At 48.0% G+C, this 23,593-nt stretch overlaps 1 protein-coding gene across 1 annotated transcript in view; it reads right to left on the bottom strand.

The window, feature by feature from the left end:
- The window catches only part of thrb (thyroid hormone receptor beta), a 31,427-nt gene extending 8,667 nt beyond the window's left edge, over window positions 1-22,760 (bottom strand). Inside the window, exons 1-7 of the mRNA XM_060042669.1 lie at window positions 22,553-22,760; window positions 15,556-15,615; window positions 6,810-6,878; window positions 5,925-5,975; window positions 1,032-1,132; window positions 766-913; window positions 61-266 (exon numbers count right to left, since the gene is read on the bottom strand). Coding sequence (XP_059898652.1) covers window positions 61-266; window positions 766-913; window positions 1,032-1,132; window positions 5,925-5,975; window positions 6,810-6,878; window positions 15,556-15,615; window positions 22,553-22,601 — 684 coding nt within the window. The 5' untranslated portion in view covers window positions 22,602-22,760. The remainder of the gene's footprint in view (window positions 1-60; window positions 267-765; window positions 914-1,031; window positions 1,133-5,924; window positions 5,976-6,809; window positions 6,879-15,555; window positions 15,616-22,552) is intronic.
- Window positions 22,761-23,593: the final 833 nt, after the last annotated feature.

Genomic DNA, 23,593 nt, shown 5'->3' with positions numbered 1-23,593 from the left:
TCCTGGCCTTCCTGTTGGATAATCAACAGGGATTGTGCCGTTTGTGGAGGAGGGGCTCACCAGGAACTTGCGCTTCTGCTTCCAGTGGTTCCCCTGGGCGTTGGTGGCCACGTGGGCCTCCATCACCATGCGGATCAGCTCCCACTCCTCCTGGGTGGGCTCCGGCCGCTCCCCCGTCGGCTTCAGGACCCCCTCCTTACGCCGCCGCTGGCGGTTCTCCTCGATCAGCTTCCTCTTGGCCAGACGCTTGCTGTCGTCCAGCACCACTGGAGAGGGGGAGAGGGAGGGGGAGAGGGAGAGGGAGGGGGAGGAGGAGAGGGAGGAGAGAGAGAAGGAGGAGGAGAGGGAGGGGGAGGAGGAGGAGGAGGAGAGGGAGGAGTAGGATGAGGAGTGGAAGAGGTGGGGGGGAGGGGGAGGAAGATGAAGAGAATGAGGAGGGGGAGGGGAAAGAGGAGGAGGAAGAAGAGGTGGAAGAGGAGGAGGAAGAAAAGGAGGAGGGGGAGAAGGATGAGGAGGGGAAAGAGGAAGAGGAGGAAGAGGATGAGGAAGAAAAGGAGGAGGGGGAGAAGGAGGGGAAGGAGGAGGAGGAGGAGGAAGAAAAGGAGGAGAGGGAGGGGGAGGAGGGGGAGGAGGTGGAGGAGGAGGGGAGGGGGGAGGGGAGGAGGAGAACACAGGGAGGGATATTTGATTAAGTGATAAATCTCAAGTTCAACAAGGATGTGTTGCAGGACGTTTTGCAGGTCGACCAGGAAAATAAAAACTTACGATCTGTTGCCATGCCGACCACGATGCACTTCTTGAAGCGACATTCCTGGCACACGTTGCGTGTGACCTTGTCGATGACACACTTGGCCTCAAACTTACAGGCGTACGAGGGGCTCAGGTTCTTCTGGATGGTTCGCCGGAAGAACCCCTGCAAAGGGTCACACGGGTGCACAGAGGGGATCAAAGACCACTCTCCTGCAGTAAGGCTGGGTGCTCATGACACTAAACACAGGGGCACTCCTTTAGCCTGGAAGGGAGCCCGTTACCTTGCAGCCCTCACAGGTGATGCAGCGGTAGTGGTAGCCGGTGGCTTTGTCCCCGCACACCACGCACAGCTCGTCTTTGTCGAGGTAACTCGGGACGTACCCTGGGGACACAAAGAAGAACAAGCATCAACTACGAGTGTAAATGAAATGATTTCAATTGAAGCGGGTAAAACACAGACACGTGTTTAAAGAACTCACTACTTGTGGAACCGGCTATTTATCTGCGTCATTGCATCTCAAATCTGCACAAAAGGCATTGACAAAATATTTCCTGAGCATCTGTGGTGATAGTTTACGGTTAGGGTTTTGTTACGGCGGCTGGGATCGATTATTAGTTCATGTTTCTCCACAATGGGGCCTCAATAAGTGACATGTGTGTCTTTAAAGGTCAATAAGGGTTTAGCATTTTCTGGCAGATTAAATAGTTCAATATAAATCAATAAAGTCAGCAGCTAGCTTGCAAGCAAATCAATTATGGGAGCAAGGCATACTAAGCTAATTAATCCACGTTTTGTATATTTTTGTCTGTCCTCTGGTTGAATAGAAATCCAACTCTTAAATTGCTTAGTTTCTTCACTTTTGAGTCCCTTTTGCAAAACGGGTTTGTATATTTTGTCTTAGTCAAAAAGTGAATAGCAAGTAGCTTTTCTTTATCTGAAGTATTAATCGTAAATAGTGGTGTGTGTTTAATTCTATTATTGCAACACTTTGTCAAATTTCTCAGTTTCTGCAACTGAAAATGAAAGTAGAAGATGAACAAAAAAGTAATTCTAATCCCAAACCAGGGGAAGTAGGGGGTTGACTCCAGCATGAAAGAAGTGGGAATCATCTTGAATAAATGCAGCTCTGCTCCTGGTTTCTGGCGACCCCCAGCTCTTTACTGGCGAGCCCACTGGGGTGGAGATTAAATTGGGCAGTTCCCCAGAAGACCGGGTCAGTGGAGGACCAGTGATCAATAAGGGTCTGCCTTCTGTTCTCTGTTCAGGTCCCCGGTTACAACACAATCAGTAACCCCCCCACTCGCCTCCAGTGGGGCCCCCCTCAGCATCAGACACAGCCCACAACCCCCCCCCCCCCATCACCTACACCTCAACCAAATAACAGAACATTTCAATACAAACAGTTCAGTTACTGGAAGCCAGGATCTTGTAACCATCTCAGCAGAGTAATACAATTTGACCAAATGCCAAATAAATGTAAAACCAGACGTCATAAACGCAGAAAGGTGCATCTAGGCGGAGCAGCGAAGCCCCAGTGCAGAGCTCTTAATCAGGAGGCTCACAGGGCCGTACCTCTCTGACCTCTCTCTCCCTGCCTCCAGCGCAGAGCGGCAGGCCAGGGCTGCCAGGCCTCTGCCCCAGTGACCTCTCTCCGGGACAGACCACGGGCCGCCGCCCCCTGGTAGTCACGGCAGTCCCTGAGGGACGTCTCCGAGCCGCAGAGTTCGCCGGTGAAGCCGGGCGTGTAGGAGGAGCTGAGCGGCGCTGCCCAGGCCGGCTCCGTGCACGGAGGACGGAGCGGGCCCAGGGGCTCCCAGGGGCCCTCGGCGGGGTACATGCAGTACTCCCCGCCCCCGGGGACCAGGTACCCCCCCGTGCTGGCGTGCAGCCCGCCATACAGCTCTGCCAGGCAGGAGTTCATCACAGACATCCCCGAGGCGGCGCTCCACCATGGAGCAAAAGAGTCAAGAAATAAAGTCCATCCGGTGGGGAGAAAAGTACCCAAAGATTCTGGAGAAGGTTTAAGCCAATGAGCAGTGGAATGAGCCCTTTAACCTGACTAGAAGATTACATTAACGTAGCAAGTGTGTTAAGGTTACACACTTATGGTTGCCCAAACATACGACAACAGATGAGTCTGCTCCTACGAAGGGTGTCCTCTCTGAGGAACCTTTTATCCACTCAATCCCGTCTGAATTAGGAAGCAGATTTATGACCGCACCAGCCTCTAATCTGATCTCCACCAATCAGGGAGGGCCCCACAGGGGAGGAGTCTGCGATTAGTGAGAGACGCTGCACTGATGATGCTGTCCAGGAACCAGAAACTCAGGAATACAGGAACTGGGTTCTCTGTGTCCTGTTGGTCACATGATAGTTCCACTGTATTTAACAGTGCTGCTGTTTACCTTTCTCATCAATTATCGAATATCTCAAATCTTTTGAGTTCAGTGATTATTCAGAAGACAAAAGCGTTGATTACATAAGATGTTCTGAAAGACTAAATGACGGATTCATTCAAATTGATTTGACAGTTCCACAATATCTTTTTGAAATACGCTTTTCTTAATATTTCAGTTTGATATTGAACACAAAAAAAATTATATAGGATGTCATGATGACACTTCAGTTTGTTAAGTTGGATTCTGACCTAACCTGCGTGAGGCCCTTAACACATAGAAGTCACTCCTGAACCCAGCTAATGACTGAACCCCATCAGAAACATCCCATAGGACAACCCCGTCATCCTTCATCCTAGTCTCAGACCTCCACTGAACTCCTGGGTTGGACTCAGCTCCACACCAGAGGAGAGAGGCTCACATGAGGGGCCGACCAGGTAGCCGAGCCCCAGAGGGACCCTCCACTCATAGTGACACTGGATGTGTATCACTCTATACAACTCAGGATACATTGTGGACGGGTTCAAATGTATAATGTCACAAACACCTGCTATATATGTATAACATATGTTCCAAAATGCTATATTCCCATTAAGGATTAAGATGTCCAATTAAATCATAGCCATCAATCAATGGATTAAAAATTAATGAAATGACCAAAAACAATAGATGATTCATTTCCAGCAGATCAATGTAACTTTGAGATCAATATGCTTTAGCTATTGAGAGATGGGCAGTTGGAGGTCAATCGACTAGCCTAGAGGGGTTGATACTTTAATGAAGCGGGGATGTTGTCTTATCTTTGAATTTGTTAATGGATTTAGTATGAAGCATTTATATTATCTGTCGACGCTTTAATCCGTTTAATGCTCAGGAACCGTATGCCACTGTACTAACAGGGGTGCAGGAACTTGGAATGCCTCAAACATTTACTCGTTTGGTAAATGTACCAGATTCTACTATAATAAAAACGACTGAAATAGATTCATTTCCCACTCAAAATCCATTTATCTGGGAAAGAAACCGTTTTTGAAATCCAGTGGTGCCAAAAAGACAAGGTTTCAAAACAAACAAACCCAGGGTCACAAAGTCAAGTCTCTTTCCTTTCCTAATGGCAGCTTTATACACAGCCTGAGCCTTGACAACAAATCACAAAGCCATGCTTACAAATCCAAGTGTGTAACTTCAACAAGAGTCGCCCAGATCAACAGTGACCATACTCCTTGAGGAAGCTGTGGATGTGCAGTTTCTGACTTTGAAAGATGCTGAATACCTTTTCCATTCATTCAATACTTAAGCTCCTCTGAAGGAGCTCTGATGAGAAAGACGGTCAGTGACATGATGTGTTAAGAAGTGTTCAACTGCAAGCTATTAGTTAAAAATACATAAAATAAAGACAAAAGAAAACACACACAGACACATTGCACACACACAACACAGTTCACGACACACACACACGCATTTTTTTGTTTTGTTGAATCAGCCAATTTGTAAAGTCCCTTCAAGCACGATAACAAAATGGCTGAATGAATATTCTACAAGCGTTGACACTCTAAATAATAATTCCAGCCTACTCTATGTTCTGCTGCACTTCCTGCTCTTCCGTCCATAAATGGACCTCTGCCACTTCCCTCACAGCAGTCTGTTGAACCAATCCCCCCCCCCCTCACGCATCGACTGTTTGGTGCTGGGCTTTAGGAACCGTTTGCGGATCCACGGACCACAGAGGCCCTGAACACTGGACTGGAGCCAGTGGGCCCCAAGGGACCAGGGGTACCGTAGGAGGACATGTCCCCAGAACACCTCCTCCCCAGCTCAGAGTACAACAGCACGCTGCATAGGATGAGGACGGGCCGTAGTGTCGACTGTCCCCTGACCGAGGTGCTCCGATGCAGGGTCAGACCTTTGTCTGAAGCGCCTTCATGGCCTGCTGCTCTTCTTCTAACACTACTGACGGTGTGGGAGGGAAGGCACAGTGTGAAGGGCCGTCATGTTTTTAATAAACATCCGCTTAACTCATCATACCTACCCCTTGACCCCTTGACTAGACCCCCTAATCCTGTTGGTCCTTAGCTTGCGGGGCGGCCATGGCCATCCCCAGAGGGGGGTCGATGGCCAGGCCAGGCCGGCCCCGTCTGGGGCAGGAAGGGGACTGGCCAGGGGGAGATGGCTCAGGCGGAGCCACAGGGCCCTCCATGAAGTGATGGCTGCCCTGAGACTGTGGTGTCTGGGGGGCGGGGGGCCTGGTTTGGTGACCTGGGACTGGTTTTGGTTTGGGCGCCTCAGACTGGTTTTGGTTTGGGGACCTGGGAGGGACTGGTTTTGGTTTGGGCGCCTCGGACTGGTTCAGGTTTGGGGACCTGGGACTGGTTTTGGTTTGGGGACCTTTGTTTTTTGGTCCTTGTTCTCATGATGTTCTGTTTCTCACAATACTGGTTTATCGTCTTGTCCAATAACACAGAAGCCGTGTTCAATTCATAGACATAAAGAAGGCTCTATGGCATTATGTTGAGGTTCTGATGTGCGCAGGACAAGTCATAATGCATCAAATACATAGATCTCTATTAAACTTCTCCCGAGCTAAATGAGTAGACAGCAGAACCACCAGCTCTGAAACAGCAGCTGAAGAAGAAGGCGAGGGGAGAATAATGTGCGTGATGCATAAAAACGATTGAAAATTTGTTGAAAATTTCCACAAGGGGCGAGCCCTGTAATCATGTGACCTTCTCCCCCCCCCCACACATGAGACCCAGACCCCAAGCAAGGGGAGACATTACCGTTCTGAATGGCCTCATCGGTCCAGCGGGGGGAACTTTTGTCTCCTGGCTCTGAAATATAGAAGCACTTATAAATAATGCAGAACAACAACAGAGCAGATCAGGAGAAAGACGCAGACTGCTTTTCTCTGTTGGTACTCCGTTTTAACCCAAATTGAACCAAAGCTAAATTACTATTCAGAACATCATCAGTGTTGTTCTGTGTGTGTTCCTGGTGTGGGCCTACTGTTGAGCTAAGGTGAGGTAAGGTAAGGGCATGATGGGTGGTGGAGGAGGGAGCCATCAAAGGGGATATTAAAGGCCAAAACACAATATCTACGGCTGGAATACATACTGTTCAGCACTGCTAATGCTGCAATCAAATCTAATCCAATTCATTTTATAGAAATTTGATCATTCAGAAAAAAACTGATAAAAGATTTCAAGCATCTTTGACTTTATAGTTTTCTTTCTTGATTCATAATTTCCTTCTTTTGAATTGTGGTGAATCGTAATTTCAGTACACAACTGGAAACCATAGTGCAATACAAATTAATACAATTGTTTGTATGCATGATGATTCTTATTCTCTTAGTAGTGTGTGTGTGTGTGTGTGTGTGTGTGTGTGTGTGTGTGTGTGTGTGTGTGTGTGTGTGTGTGTGTGTGTGTGTGTGTGTGTGTGTGTGTGTGTGTGTGTGTGTGTGTGTGTGTGTGCGTGCGTGTGTGTGTGTGTGTGTTTGGGGGGGTACTACCAAAGGTAACCCTGATGGGGGGCTGACGGAGAAAGATGTGGGAGACCCCTGTTCTAAATGGTCAATGTCATGTGTGTGTGTTCCCTCCGAATGTAGACAATTAGTCAATATTACTCTGCTTGTGTTTCACGTGGCCTGCTGCTGTTGTGATCACCTGACATGCTGCTGGGCTTCAGGGCAAAACCTTCATCCTCAGAGCGGCCACAGACATCTGGATCGCTGCCTGAGGACAGACGGACACAGACGGACGGATCAATGAGAGTTAACACCATCATTGTGGTTCCATGGGTAGTCACATCTGTCATGCGTACATTTAAATATCCAAACAGGTAGGCTACCATTAATTGTGATGTAATTTATTTTTTTCACATACAAAGGCTGTTTACACTTTCGGCGATATGCGATCCCCACTTTATTGTTATTGTTTTTATCCCAGCGAAGACTGTCACGTTGAATATCTTTTAGGTTTTGAAGGTTTCCAGATCGTGTTGTCCTCATTTGCCCCCGTCTCTTTTTCCCTTTTGGGGCAGCGCCATCTAGTGGTCGCACGTTGTTCTTCACTCCACATACGGGGCTTTAGCAGTCCAAATCGACATCTCCAAGACGACTGAGGCTGGGGATATATTTAAAAGCCTGCATCCGTTTTTTTTTATCATCCATAAATTCTCTTGTTAAACTCAGTCATGATAATTGCGTCCAAATATTCAAGCTTGTAGCTTAACATCCGTCTGCTTCTCGTCTCTCCCTGAGGTGTTCAGTTACAGAGCGCATTCTGAACCAATGATTCACTATTGGAGGGAGATCTACAGAAGGTAGCAAGATGTAAAGTTGTCTTTACCCAGCAACAAGTTGCACATGCGTGTGCATGTGTGTGCATGCGTGTGCATGTTTGTGTGCGTGTGCATGCACACGCATGTGTGTGCACATGCACAAGGACGCGTGCGTGTGTGCGTGAGTATGTGTCCGTGTTTGTGTGCGTGTGAAAGCATTCCTACAGCCCTGCATCAACACAACAGCTCGGTTCACGCTGTGAATAGTGATCCAGTGGGAAAGAATGCTGGAGCACAGCTGGACTCAGCACATTTACAGTCCAGAGAAACGGAGGATAAGTCAACATATCAAGTCCTACAAGTATGTCGTACAAGAGGACAGCATGTTCCTGCTTTATAGGAGGGCTGCAAAACGTGCTGGTGGGCAGAGAAATATGACAGAGAGGAGAAGAAAGAACAACATATGTGTGTCTCTGTGAGTTTGTGCGTGAGTGTATGTACGTGTGTGTGCGAGTGTGTATGTGCGTGCGATTGTGGACGCGCGTGTAAGTGCCTGTGCAAGTGTGTATTTGCGTGTGTATGGACGTGGGAGTGTATAGGCGTGGGAGTGGGCGTGCGTGTGAGTGTGTTTTTCTCCGAGTGCGAGTATGCATATGCGTACGAGCGTGTGCATGTGCGTGCGAGTGTGTACGTGCGCTTGAGTGTGTGTGTGTGCCTGCAAGCGTGTAGACGTTTGTGAGTGTGTATGTGCATGTGCGTGCGAGTGTGTGTGTGGTGAGCTGCGCATTGTCCTCGTGTACTCAAACCCAGCCCCCCTCGACTCCTCCCCCGGCTCTCTGCCGCTCCTCAGCCCATGTTGTGCGTCCGCCCCGGTGTAGCGGGGCTGGCCTGAGGCCTGCCCCGCGGCGCGGAGCATAAGTAATGAGCAATACCTGACGGCAAACACACACACACTGCCTCTGATCACCACCCAGGTGTGTGTGGGGCGGGGGGGGGGGGGAGGGCACAACCTCAAAGCCATCGCAAAACCTTCTATGGCAGCTCGCCCCTGGAGAGCACTCTGTGTTCCCGATAAGCAGCTGGGGCGACCCAGGCCTCGTACAGACGGCCTTCAACACGCAGACAGGCCCTGGTTCCATCTGTGAGGACAGACAGACCTGCGCCCGCGTTAGCTGCGCCGGATGAACCCCTTCCCAGGGCAGCCCAACCAGTGTGGTCCACTGGTCCAAACCCACAGTAAGCCAAGTGAGCGGCTCGTCTCAAACGCTGGATCGTCACCGCTGATGAGACACGTTCACTCAGAAGGGGCAGAGCACCGCACCGCCTCAAGCAGAGCGGCAAGGCACGCAGTCCTGCTGCTAGTACTGTGTGCGTGCGTGCGTGTGTGCGTGCGTGCGTGCGTGCGTGCGTGCGTGCGTGCGTGCGTGCGTGCGTGCGCTACTGGAAGAGGGACAATCATGTCCGATTAGTCTTCATAATCACATGCACATAACACCATTTACAAATGTGTTACGATGGCAGCTCTGACACCCAGAGGCAACGCATTCAGAAGCAGATAAGATAAGATAAGCAACATCAAGCAAGACTGAGGCAGAAGGCGCAAAACCAGCAGGCTAAAACAGGCAGCCCACTTAGAGAAAGCATCACAGTGCATACCTGCTGACCGAAATACATGTCTACAAACCACGCTTGACCAGGAGGGGAGGGTTTACACACGTATTCAGCAGTGCGGACACATTATAAATAACCACCTATTGTCACATTTTAAATAAATTGCAAAACAAGCCACACACATATTACTTAGATAGCAGCAAGACAACTACAATATTGTGAATGTGTGCATGTGCGCACGCGCGTGCGCGCGCGAAAAGTACGCACACTGTACTGTGTGTGTACTTTGTCACATTATGCTCTCTTTCTTTGATCTTTCTTCTGTTTGGGTCTCATTTGAACGATGATCATATGTGCTTCATCATTATTATATGTGATGTAGATATATATTTGGGCAGGATATTTGAGGAGGATATATTACATGGATGTCAAAGGCCTTTGCCCTTGCACAGTCATGCCATGCTGTCGAGCCTGTGTGAAACCGGGTCCTTGGCCAGCGTCTAGCGGCCGCCTCTAGGAGGAGAACCACCTCGTCTCAGCCACGACCAGACATTATGGCTGCCCCGCCGGAACGCCTGGACATCTAGTCTGAGAGGGACGTGTAGAGCGGCCTGGAGCGGAGAGGGACGTGTAGGGCAGCTTAGCCTGCTGTGGTGTGTACTAAATAATCACACAATCATCTAAATTGCAGCTTATGTAGTTTGTCCCTGTGTGTAGCGGGGGTCACCTGCCCAGGAGACTCCTCTATAGAGCCGATGGTCGGTCAGTATTTCGACACAAAAGGCTGCTAGTGCTAACCCTAAACCACAGCCCAACCAAAGCCTAATCCACCTGGATACATCGGGCTCAACCCTTTCCCCGGGGACATAACCCCAGCATGTTTATAAATGACTGGAGAGCACGGCCGTGTGCGCCCCAGAGACATGGGTGTACCGCACTCACACTGGAGAATTAAGGGATTAACACTGACTTGCTTAATTGGGGGTAAGTATCGCAGGCCTTTCTTTGGGCAACTTTAGTGCAAACAAACGGGTAGTCGCTGAGCTTTGCACGGTGTATTCGGTGATCTTTTTGGGAGATGTCTTGCAGTAGTAGCCGTGTTTCCTTCGCACTCCTCCAAGCGGGCTGGCTGAGGTGAGACTGAAGAGTAAAACGATGCCCCCTGACTTCAATAACCGCATCCTGCTTGACAAAGCTCGACACAGAAACCCACGCGCATGCATCCAGGTCAACGTGTATCCATACTTTTTTTTTTGTCTTCATTTACTCTACCCTCTACTCTGATGCATTGTAGCTTTTGAGAATTATTATTTTTATCCTTTACAGATTCAAATGGCCAAGTCAGTGTGAGGTGAAGTTAATCGTTTTCCAGTGTTTTCATGACCTGCTCAACATTAACTTCGGCGGTGCGGATGCACACAATAAAAAAGGTTTACCAAACTGCAGCGGAGAAAAAAAACACCATTTCACAAGCACACCAATAGTTTGTTCACCCATTGTGTGACAGAAAGGTGTGCCTCTGCATAATTGAGCTTTAACCATGGATTTAAGTTAAGGTAAGGTGTAAATAAATGTTCTCCCCAGAGTTTCATGGTTTGCGGTGGTAGCCCACTCATGACTTCCGCTCCTCAGTACTGCAGCCACAGACCCAAGGAGCTCTGCACTGATTAAGAACTAGTTCTGGAAGCCACAGACACATCATATATATGTAATGTTACCCAGCATTGGCCAACGATGTAAATAACGCGTGGGTCTGCATCCACTACCACTCAGTCGTGGAGCTAAGGGCCAACGTGTCTCATAGAGATTTGCTATGCAAAGCTAACCCAAGGAGCAGATCCTGGATGGTTGATAAGCGTGGACAGTGCCCGGTTCACAAAAAACACGCAGGTATGCACACACACACACACACATGGACGGACGCACACACACACACACACACACACACACACACACACACACACACGGACGCACACACACACTCGCATGCACCCAGGTCCGCACGCACGCACACCCGCACGCACGCACGCAGGTACGGAAGAACACGCACGCAAGCGCACAAACACGCACGCACGGCGCAAGGATGCACGCCGGCAGGCACGAACGCACACGCACGCGCACATGCACACACACACCCACACACAGAAGGCTCTGGATTAGAAGGCATTGCTCAAGGGTTTTGGAGATGTATTTGTATCCTCTAGGGGTCTCCCTGCCTGCTCTCCATGTGCTGCGGCCTTGAGCTGCGCAACTGAAACACGGCCTGCAGTCTGCAAGGGAGCTGCCTTTGAAAACACCCAAAAGGTTTGTGAGATTACAGAAACTATAAGGCATTGTAACTGAATTCTTCGGCGCAACTTGAAAGATGGCAGGGCATCAAACAGATGGCGAGACATGAAAAGAAACTGGCTGAATGAAACGTATTCAATTCCATTGATTTCGTTGATCTAATAACAAAAAAGGCAAACACTTGAGGGAAATGAAGGTCCACATCTTCAGGGATAATATGATGGGAAACACAATATACATATTATATCATCTATAGAAAGGATCTTACTTTCATACTAATGAAAGTTACAATATTTAATGGAGCATCATTTATGTAATGTGACAGTTTGCCTTTCCCATTAAAGCCCCCTAATATTGAATTCAGGCCCTCAGCCATCTATATCGTCTGAAGTGTTGCAGCTAACTTTAACAGCTATTGCTTGAGTATAATTTCAGCTAGTCGGCTAGTGGTGAGAACATCTGTTCTTTGTTCATTGTGCCTTTGCATGTGCCAAAGTGGAGTCGAGTCCTATCCCTGCTCTCTTCTGCCCCATCAGAGCATCTCTTCCCTCATTGGTCCATCATGTCTGTCTATCCCAGGTGTGTGCTTCACACATCCCATCTTACCTACAGCAGCCTGTGTCCTCATGATCCCATCCTGTCATCACAACAGTTTTGGGGTGATAGAAGGGAAACAGATTTTGCATTGCGCAATCAGAAAACAGGCGTAGACAGGCACGCACAGGCACAGACATAGCACAGAGCATATGGCCCACAGACTGATCTCATGACAACGTAGGGCACATTCCTTTTCAAGGACACAAACCTCATTGTGTGAAACAACCGAGACTAATTGACCATAATTGGAATCACAACGTTTCAAGAGTTCTCGAAAAATTACTAATAATTCCCTGGCGAACTTCCTCTTTCATACTCAGGATTCAACCATAAGAGATGACAAAAGGTTTGGAGAACATTTCAAAAAAAGTTTCAGAACAAGGCAAGAAAGGGTCTTACTTTTGGCCAAGAGAGGCTGAACCTCACCCTCCACCAGAGAGGAGAGGAGAGGCTGAACCTCACCCTCCACCAGAGAGGAGAGGCTGAACCTCACCCTCCACCAGAGAGGAGAGGAGAGGCTGAACCTCACCCTCCACCAGAGAGGAGAGGAGAGGCTGAACCTCACCCTCCACCAGAGAGGAGAGGAGAGGCTGAACCTCACCCTCCACCAGAGAGGAGAGGAGAGGCTGAACCTCACCCTCCACCAGAGAGGAGAGGAGAGGCTGAACCTCACCCTCCACCAGAGAGGAGAGGAGAGGCTGAACCTCACCCTCCACCAGAGAGGAGGCCATGAGCGGTGCTGCTCTGCTAGGCCAAGACCAGTTACTTTGACAAGGAACCAGTCTACAAAGTCTTCCCTGCAGCCCCCCCCCACCCCCCCCCCAGTCAGAGGAAGCAGCCCCACATGCTACTCAGCCTCCTGATTGGTTATTCAATCAAACAACCAATCCTTTTTCACCTATTATTTACTTTCCGGATAGGGTTATTTTGATGTAACTACTGCATTAGCCAGCCACCAAAGGAGGGATTCTTACCGGTTTTCTCTGTGTTTATATATTTTCCCACTGGGACAAACAGACTTTGCTTCTTTGAGAGAGAGGATGTCATCAAAGGGGACCAATGAGACCCATCAGATCCTTCTGGAGCCCGTGTTGTTGTTGTGTGAATCCTACTTCAGTAGAGACCTGCTCATTACTGCCCCCAAAGTGTCAGCCATCGTTTGAATCATTTACGCCCGACCTTTTTATTTGAGATTTGTTTGTACCCTCTTCCCAGGTTATCCCCATTCGCCAGATGGCCCACTGGGAACTGGGAACGGTTGGGAATCTGTCGGAACATTCCATATCCATCACGGATCCTGGCAAAGGGCCGTTATGTCTGTCATCCATAACTTGGCTCTTAAAGGGAGCATTGGACCTGCTCCTAATCTGGATTTAAAGGAACAAAGCTTCGAACAGCGCTTTGCAAGATAAGATGCAAATACAAATAGCCCTATAGTGGTCAAACGCATGCCACTGCACGACCTGGCTGCTATTGGCCGTTCTGAGTTTCCTGAGCCCATGACTTGTAGTGAAGCCTGGACAACCATACAGCCCTGTTTCTGAACACGTCACAGCAACAAGATAGTGGACAGGTTTTCTTTCCATTAAAGGTAGGATACTTTCCATCTTAGACATGCAAGTGTCTGCCAAATTCAGATCTTTTTTCAGACTTGGATCTTCGATCGAGTGTCATATACGGCAGTGTAATGCTCTTGCGCCTATTCTGGGTAATGTCCGGTAACAAAGTGGAGATGTAGGGGGCTACGATCAGCGATTTAATCACAGATACGGACTGACATGACCAGATCGCACCAAAGGTGAGTTCTTTTTGTATAAATCAGAGGGGGAATGCAGGCCACACATGCCAGTCTCAGAGCAGCCTTTAGTGGTCGTGGTGGTGACCGTCCCTTTTAAACAGGGCACAGCAGCCTTCAGTGTTCATGATAGTTTTTACCGGATGCACGAAACACGGAAGGGAGGGACGAGCTCGCTCTGTCTGTTTGGGATCTCGCTTCAAATACCAACAGAAGTGACGTCTACCAACATCCTTGATACAACCTTTAAGTGGTAGTGGTGGTGACCGTCCCTTTAAGACAGGGTTAGCAGCCTTCAGTGGTGGTGGTGGGGACCGTCCCTTTAAGACAGGATTAGCAGCCTTTCCTTTCCTTGATCAACATCATTACGTAACAGAATTGGGGAAAAGGCCTATTCTGAGGATAAAAGACCAAAGCTGTATCAAAACAGTCCTTGAATCCATCCCATGTCAACAGGCCCTTATCAACAGATACTTTAGTCAAGGTGTGCCTGAACTAAATACTTTGAACTGTTTATAGATATTTGCCAGCTGGTCTCTCCAGTTTCTCTCTCTCTGTGTGTGTCTCTGTGTGTGTCTGTGTGTCTGTGTGTCTGTGTGTGTGTGTGTGTGTGTGTGTGTGTGTGTGTGTGTGTGTGTGTGTGTGTGTGTGTGTGTCTGTGTGTGTCTGTGTGTCTATGTGTGTGTGTGTGTGTGTGTGTGTGTCTGTGTGTCTATGTGTGTGTGTGTGTGTGTGTGTGGGGGGGGGGGGGGGTCTTTGAGTGGTGGAGCTGTCTGGATGGTCCCCGGCTCTTTACAGCAGAAAGCTGAGAGCCTGGAAACATCTGAGTGAACCTGATGCGGACGCGGGCCGCTGTGCCGCGATGCAGAGGAACGCAGAGAGCTCCTCAAACACACGGGCGCTGATGAGCCCCACTTAGTGACGCTTCACAGCAGCAGCCCTAGCTGCGCAGCTATTTGGGGATGTTGTGGTGACTCTGCCTGTACAGCCGACGCCAGCATGACGTCTGTCATTTCCAACCTGGACGGCTCCTCCTGTAACTACAGGCCGCTACAGGATACAGGGGGGGGGGCTATTCAGAGCCATGGTCCGTGGGCCGTCTCTGAGGGGCAGGGCCCGGTCTAGGACAACCCTGAAGCCTCCCCAGTCCCACCGCTGTGTGAAGCAGTAGCTTCATTGTTGCGTTCAGTTCTGCTCTGGGGTCTGTGGGTCTGCTGGGAGACCAGAGCCACACACAGAAGAGTCCAAGATGAGACGCTGACTGGATGATCCTGCAGGATTTATGCAAGATTGGCAGCAAACAACAAAAACACGAGGAACAGGGTGACCTGTTGGGATGTAGCAGCTGCTTATTTAGTTTGAATGTGTTAGCACTTTGTGTGCGCACGTGCGTGCCTACATGTGCCCAACCTTTGGAGCACTACTAAAGTACAACTAATAGAAGTAGACCTTTATATTTTGGCCTTCACTCCTTGTTTTGACAAATGTTAACCTGGTTTTATCGATCGTCTGCCCACCAGGCCTCGACTGCACTCCTAGCTAACCCCAGACCAGGGGCTTCCTCAGGACTCTTCATTTGGAGCCATTAACATAACCTGTACCCTTGAACAATGACTTATCTTGTCTCTGAAATATTTAAATCTTGTCTCTTGCAATGTGATTGGTGGATTCAAATAAAGAAATAAATGTGTGTGTGTGTGTGTGTGTGTGTGTGTGTGTGTGTGTGTGTGTGTGTGTGTGTGTGTGTGTGTGTGTGTGTGTGTGTGTGTGTGTGTGTGTGTGTGTGTGTGTGTGTGTGTGTGTGTGTGTGTGTGTGTGTGTGTGTGTGCGCGTCTTACCAGAGGAAGTGGTGAAGTCTGACAGCGTTGTGGAGCCGCAGAGCTCGCAGGGAGAGGCACCTAGGAAACACACAGAGCCAAGAGTGAACACAGCGAGCAATAGACCTCCACTGGGGCTCAGTGATAGACCCTTACACTGGGGCTTAGTGATAGACCTCCACTGGGGCTTAGTGATAGACCCTTACACTGGGGCTCAGTGATAGTCCTCCACTGGGGCTCAGTGATAGACCTCCACTGGGGCTCAGTGATAGACCTCCACTGGGGCTCAGTGATAGACCCTTACCCTGGGGCTTAGTGATAGACCCTTACCCTGGGGCTTAGTGATAGACCCTTACCCTGGGGCTTAGTGATAGACCCTAGAATTGGGGCTTCTGGATCTCCTTGTAAAATGGTTTGAGGGGAAAGCTAAACGGCCGCCCAACAACAATAACAACGACGAGAGGGAGGGGCAAGCAGGAAGTGCACCACATGCTCCAGCAGCCTTAAGGTGGGCTGACATTAAAAGGGGCCCACACACCGCCAAGACTCAAACCAACGGACAACTGCCTTCACCCGACCACGCCGTTGACTCTCGTCTGACCCATTCGGCAGAGAAGCTGCATTGAAACACACCGCAAAGACTATTGCCAGCTACACAGTAGTGTAGAAGTTCTGCGCTTGCGTGAGATGCAATAAGTCTCCTTAAAATCGGGTGGTGCTAGTCTCGTGCCAGTAATCCAAAACAGGAAAAAAAGGAAATGACGGAACGGAGTGCAGACCATAGATTATCCCCCAACAGTGCAATAAACTGTTCCTCAATTATTTAAGCCCATGCAGCCATGGCTTCGAGTTCGAGGCATATGTAGAAATATCCCAAAAATGTAGTTTTTAACTCTGCCATCACTGTTTCAGTGGTTTGTTTACCATCGTCACTTCCGGCCCTCCCACACACCGCGATGATTCGCCACTACACTATCAGAGTATCCAATGGCTCCAATCCTCAAACCGTCAACGATTTCAGACTCTGTAAGTTGAATTGGACTAGACACCGTCCGCACGGTTCCAACAGCTTCCATCACAGCTAAACACACCAAGCAGATTTGTTCCCGAACTCGTCCGGGTCTCCCTAAATGTTACAGATGGCCAACGGTTGGGCCGGTGTGTTCCAGGCTTAATGTGGGCCGACCCAGAAGCAGCCCCTGTTAGGCCATATTCAGGAAACGGTTTCCAGGAGGGTTCTGGGATAAATTACCAACCACCTTCTGACCGACATCCAAGAGCTAGTGCTGCCAAACGTAGAGAAATAAACAAAGCCGCAGATCGACTGAAGTCACGTCAAGGTCAAACAAATGAGTGCAGAGCCCAGGCTTAAAGAAGTGAGCACACACACCAGGCCCCCAAACGGCTCACTGGCCCAGTACCAGGAGAGCGCTAGGCTTGTGAATGACCCAGTGGCAGGCCGGGCCCTCTGTCTCACTACTGGGAACAATGGGCGCTCTCATGGCCTGTTGTCCTGTCCCCGGGCTTAAGTCTCTTTGAATCCATCCATCGCATAATAAGCTGAGACCATCACCCTTCAATGACCATTTCTGTCAAAATCACAATTTCGGTTGAAGAATGCAAAAAGGCCATTCCCTTTATAAATATGCATACATACAATGCATACAATACAAAGAGACAGACAGACAGACACAGAGACACACGCACACGCACACGCACACACACACAGTGGAGACTTTGTGTGTGTCTCCGAAGGGAGAAAGTTAGGTTAAGATGCATACAAATATATAACAGCTATTATTTAGTTTCCATGGTAACAGATTGCTCATAGCTAAACTAGTAGGTTATTCTTGGCCCTCTTTAAAGTCTTTGGGTGGGCCAGCACCTAATATTGACCAATAACACCACATGAGCGGTGTTGTGGTGTTAAGGGTTTAACACCACCCCAATGGTGGTGCTCATGTGGTGTTATGGGTTTAACTCCACCCTCACGGTGGTGCTCGGGTGGTGTTATTAAAGAAACAGCCTTCAGTCTTTATGGTTTTGATCGACTAACTAAAAGTAGGAACCCTGACCAGAGGACTTTGAGAAGGTTGATGTTGCTGTTGAGGCTATATTGTTAACGAATATCTTTCTGTCGCTTAAAGATCCCATGACGTGAACATTTCCCTTTCTGAGTTTTTTTTTACATTAATACGAGTTCCCCTAGCCTGCCTATGCTCCCCCAGTAGCTAGAAATTCCATTGGGTGTAAAACGAGCACTAGGCATTCTGCTCTGCCTTTGAAACAACGAAGCTCAGATGCGCCGTTTTGGAATTTTCCCCGTATGTCGTCATAAGGGGAGATGCCACCTCCCCTTTCTCTGCCTTGCCAGCCAAGAGAATTTGGCCCCCAAATGAGACAATGAGCTACGACCATGCGAGCGCCACGTGTGCGTACGTGCGTGCGTGCGTGCGTGCGTGCGTGCGTGCGTGCGTGCGTGCGTGCGTGCGTGCGTGTGCGTTTACACACACTGTAACGCAAGTGTTGTACAATTCTTTGTTATTTGGATAACCGTTCTGCTGTTAGTGTTATGGTGCACCACAAGTCAGTTATTTGATGTCTTTGGTGTTTCCACAACGAGACTGTTATAGATATCTATATATAACAGGGGTGTCAAACTCATTTTGGTTCAGGGGCCACATGCAGCCCATCAGATCTCAAGTGGGCCGGACCAGTGAAATAATGGCAAAATAACCTACGTCAAATCCAAATCTTTAGCTTTGTTTTTCAGTACTATTCTTTATCATTCAGTCTACATTTGTAACCTGCATAATTACAGATCACAAGGATCTATATTAGCACAACACATTTATTCACAGATAGGCCAATGGAATTGAAATAAAATGCATTTCACATTCATTAACAACTGGTTCATTTTGAGAGTTGAGTGAATACATTTTCACATCTAAACACCTGAACTAACTCACCACACTAAACAAACTCCAGTGAAGAAAGCTATCATACTGCCTTGAAAATGTAAATGTGCACATATAAATAAAATAAACAAACATAAAAGTTATAGCAGTGCATGAGCAATGAGATTAGGCTACATCAGATCAAGCAGTTTTGTAGACTACTGAAGCTGAGTATGATATACTGCACAATATTCATTGTCTTTTAACATGAAACCTGAGTAAACTTATTTTCAAAGATCTGTATTCATCAGAGTGCAAACATTTCTGAAAGAGCATCACAAGAATTAGGCCCGGGCCTACTTGCTGATTAACTTTTTTTTCTCACTGCAGTCTATTTGCTGCTGCTGGCTTCTGAAATTTGGAATCTTTTAGCCTTTACGAGTGCAGCACATTTCACATAGTTATTCAAGTGTGTGTTGGTTAACCTTGAGCGGTGCTATGTTTTATTTAGGTTCATTACAGAGAACACCTGTTCACCAAGATAGGTAGTCCCAAACATGGATAAAACCTTTGCAGCCAGGGATGTTAATTTGTGGTACCCTGGCAAGAGATATTGTCAAAATGTTTCCAAGTCGACCGATGCAAATTTCTCCTTCGTATTGGTATCATACCGAGAGTCAATCATCTCGAGTTTGATGTCAGCTGGCATGTCAGAAGGCTTGACTGTAAATGGCAAGTGAAAAACGGCAAATTCCTTCTCTAGTTCACTGAAGACCTGAAACCTCCGCTCGAACTCCTGCAGCAATCCTGTTATCTTGTCTTTGTATTGATCCATATCAGTTTACGTCCGGTCGCACGCACAGCTGTTAGACATGGGAAATGGGCAGTGTCACCGCGAGATAGCTGCGTCTCCGAGAGTGACAGTTTTAACTTGAATCTTTTTATTTTTTTTGCGGCCCTGCAACATTTTGGTAAGATTATTCAGGTGCTGTGTAATATCCACCATAAAGGCAAGATCCTGCACCCACTGCGGACATTTAAGTTCCTTCACTGGGCTACCCTTTTTCTCCATGAATTGTCCAATATCCTCTCGTAGCTCAAAGAAACGTTAGAGCACGGCACCTCGGCTTAACCACCGTACTTCAGTGTGGTATGGTAGGCCAGCCTGAATGTCATCATCTCTGAGAAAAGTGTCAAACTGACGGTCATTCAGACCTCGCGCTCTGATGAAATTTACAGTTTTTAAAACCACACTCGTAACATGATCCCTTTTTAGTGTTTTGCAACACAACGCTTCTTGATGCAAAATACAGTGAAATGCCCAAAAATCGTGTGTCCCGTTTGCGGTCTGTACTTTCTCTCGCAATTTTGTCGCAACGCCTGCCTTTCCCCCGACCATTGATGGTGCGCCATCGGTAGCCAGGCTGACGGCACGGGACCGGTCCACTTAGACCTTGTCCAGCGCTCCAACGAGAGAGCTGAATATGTCATTCGTTGTTGTAGTGTCCTTCATAGGCACCAACTCAAGGAACTCCTCTGTGATCGTCAAAGTCTCATCAGTACCCAGAAGAAATATGGCCAGTTGAGCAATATCTGTTACATCAGTGCTCTCATCAATTGCAACCGAAAAAGCAATAAATGACTTGATTTTGTCATTCTTGTGGCTACCCAAGTCTCCTGAGAGCTTTGTTACCCTATCTGCGACAGTGTTCCTCGAACGGACTAACGCAGATCGCTTTTCAGAGAACACAACTTCTGCAGCCTTCAGCATGCATGTTGCCACGAACACACCATCAGAAAATGACTTGGATGCTCGCACTATCTCGTGAGCAATAAGGCAGCTGGCTTTCAATGCTGCATCACTGACCTTACGGCTGAAAGTAAAAGTAGACTGCCGTTTCTTCAGACCAGCTAAAAATGTGTCTATCTCCTCTTTCCCTAGTTGTCCTTTCAAATGGTGATATTTTTCTTTATGAAGAGTCTCATAGTGGCGCTGAATACCAGGGGTTTTTCTAGAAAAAAAAAGTAGCAGGGAGCAGACCCCTGCGCAAAGCCGAGGGAGCAACGCGGCCGAGGCGGGGGATGGTGTGGAAGGGGGGTCTCCCCCTCCCACGGCGCGAAGCCTTTGAAAAAATAATGATTAAATGGTACATTCTGAGGCTATCTTAGAGAGAAATTCTAGCTCTTGTGATCATCCTGAAAAACTAAAATACTTTTTTTTAGTTTGTGTATATTGTATTGCAATTATTATAATAAAAAGATTTAAAAAAAAAGACACGTCACTTGGTCGCTCGCTGTTACACGCTCCTCATGCTTCAAACAGGTTGAGCCTACAGCTAGTAATGTTTGCTAGAGTTAGCTTACCATTCAACAACTAGTCGTGAAGCACTGGAACCGAGGTATTGTGGTACAGTAGTATATACACCAGAATCGTAGAATTGTGTAACAATGTGTGCCTCATGTTATTCAACGTTAACAGAAACATTACTAGTCGCTACTGTAGTGACTGTATATTGCATGAATAAAATAGACTTCACACGCTTAAATGGACTGGTTTGATTATTTGCCGTTTCATGCCAAGTAAAGGAAATGGGTTCAATGTAGGTTCTATACTGTAAAACTTCAATATTTGTTTCAATCACTGAATGAAGCCTGCCATATTTGGGACAAGCATTGCAACCTTAAATTGCTCTCGCAAAACTCTTGATCAACACTCAGCATTTGTTTATTTCTGTCGTTCATTGAAACCGCTTTGTGCAGAGAGAACTGGAATGGTCTTGTATACTTGCTTAGCATCTTAGCGCCTAGACCAAAAACCCATTCAAATACATAGTAGCTAGCTAGCTAGCTGCTAATAACTTTAACGTTAGCATGTCGACTCGGTCTGGGAAACTCCAATTCGGATCGGAATATTTTTGGAGTAATATAAGTTATTTGAGGATCAGACACATTGTCAGGTGGTGGTGTTAGGATATTTTCACGGAGAAAAGATCGTTTTGAGAAATAGTGTATGTTGTACAGCAGCATGTAAGTACAGATCCAAGTCTGACAGGTTCAGTCGGCATTTCGGTAGGATGGCGCACGCCGGGAGTATCGGGGCGCAGCGCCCCTGTTCCCTTGTTTAGAAAAAACCCTGGAATACTATATTCTTTGAGCACTCAAACTTGCTGATTACATACCAAGCACACTGCTTTTGTATTCACCTCTGTGTATAAATAATTCTCAGTAAATTTTCCTGGAAAACTGCACTCTCCACTTCTATTCTTTTTGACAAAGACACTTTGGTAATGGGGATGCCACCCTTGATAACTTCTTAATTGTGGTGAAACAAGGACAAGTGTGTAATTCCTTCCTTTTTTATTTTGGCTGACCAGCATTTTGGTTATTTCCTTAAAAAAATCCTAACTCATCACAGGAATGTGCTATCAAATCATCTCCGGCCCGCGGGCCGTATGTTTGACACCCCTGATGTATAATATGATATTATTTAGATATAGAGTTCCAGGACTCCCGCCGGAGCACCCGGAGTGTTCTAGAATATTGACAGAACACGGCTAAAGGCTGTGTGTGCCTCGCCATTGCGATACATCCACTGTAAACAGAGCGCATGGTACCGTGGCCGCAAGCTGCTCAGGGCCACACCCCCAAAACAAATACTAAAATATTAACGTAAGGTCTACATAATGTAAGATATTGTAATATTCCCCATGTTCCTATAACTTAAAATGATATTACATTTATCAGAATTATTCTATAAATATATATAGAGAGATAGAGAGACAGAGACACTGAGAGGAGTGCGACAGAGACAGACAGACCAAGAGACAGAGACCAGAGAGACAGAGAGACCGAGAGACAGATAATTGATTGGGAAACACTATTTGTCTGGTAGCAGATGCACAAAGGTCAGAGTAGGAAAGGTGTCCCGGGCGGGAGGAGCTCAGACTGTAGCTCTGACAGACGACCAATGGCAGGAGCCAGAGCAGACGCAGTCATACGATAACAACGGCAGCCCAAATTACATAAATGTCCCTCAATCATGTGAGCTGGCCGGACTGAGGCGATGACCCAGGGACCAGCATCACCCTACCCTCAGAGCCAGACGTGTGCCAGGCTTGTACCTTGGATCAGCTCCTGATGAACGCTGGTGGTCTCAGCTTGGTTAACCATCGTTTTAGGAAGGAGTCAGTCTTTCAAATGCCGGGCAACATTAAAGGTTCTCCTTCTCTCCAACCAGGGCTCAATGAGGGCTCCGCCCACTCAACGCTCTGCTCACGTTGAGGGCGGAGAGAGCCCGGAGCGCAGAATGCAGGGGGGACGGGTCAGGCTTGGTGGGGCCTTCCTGGTCATAGTGTTGGGTTACGCTCACAGAGTCGAGGACACCTCCGCCCAGCAAACACACCGCAGTAACACACACTGAGGGGGGGGAGAGAGAGAGAAAGGGAGAGAGAGAAGAGAGAAAGAGAGAAAGGAGAGAGAGAGAGAGAGAGAGAGAGAGTGAGAGAGAGAGAGAGGAGAGAGAGGAGGAGAGAGAGAGAAGGAGAGAGAGAGAGAGAGGAGGAGATGGAGAGAGAGAGAGGAGAGAGTGGAGTGAGAGAGAGAGGAGAGAGAGAGGAGAGGAGGAGAGAGAGAGGAGAGAGAGAGAGAGGAGTGAGAGGAGAGGGGAGAAGGGAGAGAGAGGGAGAGAGAGAGAGAGAGGAGGAGGAGAGAGAAGAGGAGAGAGAGTGAGAGGAGAGAGAGGAGAGAGAGAGAGAAGAGAGAGAGAGAGAGAAAGGGAGTGAAGTGAGAGAGAGAGAGAGAGCAAGGGGAGGAGAGAGGAGAGAGAAAGGGAGAGAGCGAGAGGCGAGTCCCGCTTTGGCAATGTGAATGTTTATTTCTCATGCCAATAAAGCTTTTTTAATTGCATTGAGAGAAAGCGAGACACCAGACACAGAGAAGCAGCGAGCGAGAGAGAGAGAGATCATAAGAGGACACATAAAAAGAAAGGGAGGCTGTCTGAGGGGAAAGCGAGCAACTGTTGGAATGCCAGAGACGTTACAAGAAGAAAACAGCGGTGGCAAAGTGCCAGAAAAACCATAAGCCCCTCCTTCCATGAGTGTGTGCAGCAAACCACACACACGCCCCTCCCTCTTACCCATTTGGCAGCAGTGCTGTTTATGTGT

Source organism: Gadus macrocephalus, chromosome 22, assembly GCF_031168955.1.
Source record: "Gadus macrocephalus chromosome 22, ASM3116895v1".
Lineage (NCBI taxonomy): Eukaryota > Metazoa > Chordata > Actinopteri > Gadiformes > Gadidae > Gadus > Gadus macrocephalus.
The sequence above is the reverse complement of the archived record's forward strand: the minus strand, read 5'-3'. Positions and strand labels throughout refer to the sequence as shown.